This window comes from Protobothrops mucrosquamatus, unplaced genomic scaffold, assembly GCF_001527695.2.
Source record: "Protobothrops mucrosquamatus isolate PMUCROS unplaced genomic scaffold, P.Mucros_1.0 scaffold3315, whole genome shotgun sequence".
Taxonomy (NCBI): domain Eukaryota; kingdom Metazoa; phylum Chordata; class Lepidosauria; order Squamata; family Viperidae; genus Protobothrops; species Protobothrops mucrosquamatus.
Window position 1 is genome coordinate 52,546 of NW_015389305.1, and position 5,820 is coordinate 58,365.

Genomic DNA, 5,820 nt, shown 5'->3' on the forward strand with positions numbered 1-5,820 from the left:
AAATAAATAAATAAATAAATAAATAAATAAATAAATAAATAAATAACCATCTCAGTAACTCTCTATTACCTTTGGAACCTCCAACCTGGTAAAATAATCAGCTATTGAGTCCTTTTCTGAATATAAAAAGAGATGGAGCTTCCGGATGTTCTTCAGGGGCAGCCCCAAGTAGAGGACATTATAGTAGTCCTATCTGGAAGTGATTGGGGCATGAATGAATGTAAGTAGAGCCTGCCAATCCATCCAGAAGAACAATTGGCACACAAGATGAAGCTGTGCAAAGGCCCTTTCGGCCAAGACTGTGAACTGTTCATCAAGGAGTTATGAGTCCAGGAGGACCCCCAGATTGTGTATCATGTCTGCTCAGGTAGTACAAGCTTATCCAGTGGCAAAAATGGCATATTCATGGAACCAGGAAAGGATCCCCCAAATCCATAGCCACTCAGTCTTGCAGGATTCAGCAGAAACCTATTGTTCACCCTCCTGACATTCACAGCCTCCACCCACTGAAATAAGAAGGTCACAGAATTGCTTTTATCTGATAAGTGTTGGGCAATTTCATCTGTTCCCACTATAAGACATTCTCTGTCCCCTCCTTACCCAGGAGGTTTGGGGGAGCAACCTGTGGATGCAGTAAGGAGAGAGAACTACTGGAACGTCACCTTCCTTACTATCACAAGGTAGATCTTAATAGAATTTATAAACCATATTTGGTCTAACTCATCCTTTGCTGAGCACAACCTAGGGTCTAGATGTCCTTTCTCCCATTTCATCTCCCTACGCTCCTCCAGAAACCACAAAGAGTACTGTGATTATTTAAAGGAGAAAGATTGCAGGAGCAATACCCAATCCAGGGCCTCTATCTAACATTCTTTTTGTCCATTTTATGAATTATTTGAAAGTTTTTCACTCTGGTATTACCCATTTTTACATATTCCAGTATGAGAATTGGCATTAGAATAAACAAAGCAAGCAAATCAACTACATATGTTGAAGAAAAAAAAGTAATTCTCTATTTGGTCAATTTTGCAGTGAAAAAAATATAATATTATGACAGTGCAGTGTATAGTAATGTTAATTAAAATAGATTATAATTTACCTGACATGTTTGATATTTTCCCAACAGAACATGGATCGCAATCATAACAACAAAATTTCTGCCCTTCTTTTTTCTTCTTCTGATAGCCAGCAGGACAGGGATTATTACACACTGAACGGGGCAAGACCTGTTAATAAACCAGGATGGAATTCAGGACTGAAGATTTAAGTAATCATGGGCAGTCGTTCCTCTAGTCTACTTACACAACTAGTGTAGCAGAGGTCATAGGATTATAAAATGAAGTGCCACATCTGGAAATCTCTATAATACTTGCTAAATATTGGAGATGTTTAATACCCAATGTATTTCCTCCCTTGCCCTCTCTGGATTAACTGAAATAAAGAAGAATTTGTTTAAAAATGCATGATGTAAGTCTTGATACTTGTTTAGTAAAAGGAGACAACTAATAAGAAATCACCACCTTAAGTGTACCTCTGAGCACCAGCTCCAGGGATTAAAGTTGAATATTTTCCTCCTACTCTTTCTAGTTGATGGACTTTGGGATAAAAATGAGGATCTAATTTTTTTTTACTTTTTACCCTATTATTCATACAACCAAATCAGAAGCTTTGTTTTCTCAACCCCAATAAAGCCAAGATTTACAACTTCTCTTAGTCCACTGATTCTCAATTTTTTTATGACCAGTCAAACATGAGAGGGAGCACTTTTTATGTTCTTCTGAATCACTTTTTCAGAATCAGAATAGACCTTGGAGGTCTTCTAGTCCAGCCCCTCTGCTCAAGCAGGAGTCCCTATATCATTTCAGACAAGTGGCTGTCCAGTCTTTTTAATATTTATTTAATTACTAGCTGTACCCAGCCACGCGTTGCTGTGGCTCAGTCTGGTAAAAGTGTGTGTTACTTTTACGTCCAACAGATGGTGCTGTTTTTCCAAAAAAGCATGTTTTTACCTGTCACAGGTGTGACATCTATATATAAAAACACACGCGTATTCGAATGCAACGTTGTGTCAAAATTTCAAAGCAATCGGTGAAGAACCTTCGGAGATTTAAGATTTTGAACAAACGAACATTTACATTTTTATTTATATAGATTCTGGATTTTATTTCACTGTTTTCTTGAAGCTGGAGTAATAGCCAAATTCCCCATCTTCCCTTAGAACAGGGGTGTCAAACTGCTGGCCCATGGGCCGGATGCATCATGCCGAAACCGCGCACACCCCATTGCCAGCAATGGAAAAAAATGTCACAATACGTCACAACACGTCATGTGACATTGCAAGTTTGACATCCCTGCCTTAGAAAGAAACCCATATAAATTATTTGCCAATTATGATTTCTCCAGAGCAGGAAAAAAAACAGCAATACTTTTAATACAGAATGCTAAATTTGATTAAAAGATCAGAAAGTAGGCTGCACAATCAAACTCATCTCTGATCTACAAATCCAAAATAATAAAATAGCTCAAAATTCATACCCTCTGAAAATATTTGGGCCACACAATTAAATTTTCCCGAATCACAAATTCATTCCCTTGAAGTGCTTTGGGATCCATCTTTCCAATTTTCACTTTACGGTAGGAGTTGTTTGGAAACATGACCACATTTGTAATATCAAATCCAGAAAGCACTTCTCCATGATGGTTGATAGACACAGTTTCTTCAAGTGAATTATTGAATGAAAGGCCTTGAAGGAACCAGTGAAGCTAAATCAAAATGAAAGGGAATATATAAGATGAAATAAAGCAGTGGGTGACATCAAGATTTCCTGAAGTGTATCTCTATAAAAATAAAAATAGCTTTATTTAATTTCCCAGAAGGCTTTCTTTAGAAAGAAATAATTGTGAGGTGGAAGTGGAGGATGTATGGTAAAATAATATATTTTATTCAAAGTGAAACCACTCTTAAATCAAAAGAAGACTTGGAATCAGAAGGACATAGTTGTCGCTGATGTGCAGTACCTAGTTACAGTTTAAATATTTATTTTAGATAAGAAACTATATGTATTTTTTGTAGCTGTTAAAAATGAATTTGAAACTATAGGGTGTGCTAATGATGACCTTATAGCTGAGATTTATAAAATGTTGCTGAGGTTGAATTTAGAAAGTGAATATTTATGCATCATATTTATGTATCATAAATTTTGATTTTAATAATAATAATATAATAATAATGATGATGATAAAGTTGGAAGGGACCTCGGAGGTCATCAGCAGGAAAAAAAAATGTTGACCAAAGGATTGAAATACACATTGAATTATAATCTGAAAGAGAAGTTTTATAAAACGATGTGATGCCAATAAATCACCCATCTCCCCCTTTTTCCACTGTCTTTGTTTCTATTCCTATTTTACATTAAGAAAAAAACTTTTAATAAAAATGTGTTTTTAAAAAGGATTGAAATACACATTGAATTATAATCTGAAAGAGAAGTTTTATCAAATGATGCAATGCCAATAAATTACCCATCTCCCCTTTTACCATTGCCTTTGTTTCTATTCCTAATTTATATTAAGAAAAAACCTTTTAATGAAAATGTGTTTTTAAAAAGGATTGAAATACACATCGAATTATAATCATAAAGAGAATGTTTATAAAATTATGTAATGCCAATAAATTATCCATCTCCCCTTTTTTATTGCCTTTATTTCTATTTTTATTCTATATTAAGAAAAAAAACTTTTAATGAAGATATTTTTAAAATAATTAAGTATGATTGTCATTAAACCATGACACAAGGCATAACACATACTTATGAGCTTTCACAAGAGAGACAAATCTGGGGCATCTGTTACCACTATTGTGGCTTGTAATTTCTCCCAATTTATATTCTAATTGTTTCTCTTGTCAGTACTTTGATTTTTCTGTTCCAACTAGCAGTCAGAAAAATGATGAAAACTCTTTAATTTTTCAACATATGGACAGACTTAACCATAGTTTCACCTGAAACTGTGATCATCCTAAACCAAGCCAAGTCCAAAAATGCTAGAAGATTCCTGGAAGCCTGGCACTATGACTTGTCCATCAATAGACATACGGACATAAACAATATCTACAGTACATACTGTGCAAAAGAAACAATCAACAAGCCAAGAGGGGAACAAAAAGACCAAAGCACCTCCCCATCAGCAATCAACATCCAGATGACATAGATTAACATCAAGATTTAACATCAGGCCAACAATTTAGAATAAACAATACCCCAATCAAGGAACTGCCAAACAAGCTAACAATAAACAGCCCAATCAAAGAAATTTCAAGACTACTCCTGCCAACATTGACAGAGCAACCCAATGGAGTATAAATAGAGAGCAAACCCCTTACTACCACTGGTTGATGTTACCTAGCTTGGGTAATAGAATGTCTTGCAGAATGTCTTGCAAGTTCAGAAACACCAAGAATCCCTCAGAGAATGAATCCCACACTTGTGTCAAACCCATCCAGCACTGAACATCTTCACCCAATATTGCTGGGGATGGCTAAGAAGACGTTACTCACAACAGTGTGAACTGCTTTGTGGTAGTAAATCATATCACTGCCTTATTTGAATGAGGAGAATCATGTCAACATTCATCATCAGCCTCTTTCCAAGTAATGAATAAAATCACTTTCCTCCACTGCCTCCTCACTAATTTAAGAAAGAAGAAGCTTAGTATACATGGTACTAATCTGCTCCTGGCAATGAAGACATTTGATTCACAGATTATTACCTTCCAGGTGCCTTGACCTTGAAGTTCTTCTCTTGTACTCTCTGCTAGTGGTTTGTATTTAGACTTAAATAAGTTCATGCCATGAACAGCATGTGCTAGAGCATAGACTGCATTGTAGATACTGTAGCTGTGGCCAGTCATTTCAAATAAATGCTGAGGAAGGGTTTTCAATTCTTCCCTTCCAGTACATGCTCCATCATTTTCCACTGGTTTATTGCTTCCTGAAAAGGAGCAATCAAAGCCTTGTTCCCAGAATTCTTTCAACAAACTACCTCTTTGGGTCTGGAATGGTTTGATAGCCGCAAGGAATTCATCAAACCCTGGCAGTTCATTGGCATGAATAGCAAAGGAAATTGCTCCATCAAACACTTGCAGATCTGAGGGTTGATGAAGACTTGTTAAGACTAGATCTATTTGAGCTGTCAGAATCCACATCTTCCCACGGCTTACATCTATATATTTCATGAAGGTAAACAGAAGGATTGCTGTGATACTTTCTCCGTAGAAGATGAATGTATTCACTTTGGGGTGGTTCAAATAAAATTGTATCCTGTACACTATATCACCTTGAAACATAAATAAAAATGCTTGTTTGGGAAACCTCTCAACAAAGGCAGAGCAGATCCTGTTCTCAGAAAGAAATGGCTCCAGGGCTTGGAGGAAATTGTCTCCACTGTCATCATCCAGAATGAAAAGGCCAACCCACGTCCATCCAAAATGCTTCAGCAACTGAATAATCCCCACAATCTGAAGGGTTTCATTGGGACCCATGCAGTAAAAAGAGGCAGACATCTTTGTTCCATGTTTCTTGGGAGCAAATGAGCCATAGGCAAGCTAAAATAATAAGTGCAGTTGGTTATGGTTGGAATGTCATGACTCAGTTGAGAAAGGTACACAGGTTGTCTTCGACTTACAACAGTTCATTTAGTGACCGTTCTAAGTTGCAACGGCACTGAAAAAAAGTGACTTATGACCATTTTTCAAAGTTACAACCATTGCAGCATCCCCGTGGTCACCTGATCAAAATTCAAAGACTTGGCAATGACTCATATT

General features: G+C 36.5%; 1 protein-coding gene across 1 annotated transcript in view; it reads right to left on the reverse strand.

Annotated features, from left to right (window-relative positions):
• LOC114923403 (vomeronasal type-2 receptor 26-like) overlaps positions 1 to 5,538 on the reverse strand; it is a 9,727-nt gene extending 4,189 nt beyond the window's left edge. Inside the window, exons 1-3 of the mRNA XM_029286323.1 lie at positions 4,768 to 5,538; positions 2,536 to 2,763; positions 1,100 to 1,226 (exon numbers count right to left, since the gene is read on the reverse strand). Coding sequence (XP_029142156.1) covers positions 1,100 to 1,226; positions 2,536 to 2,763; positions 4,768 to 5,538 — 1,126 coding nt within the window. The remainder of the gene's footprint in view (positions 1 to 1,099; positions 1,227 to 2,535; positions 2,764 to 4,767) is intronic.
• Between the last annotated feature and the right edge of the window lie 282 nt (positions 5,539 to 5,820).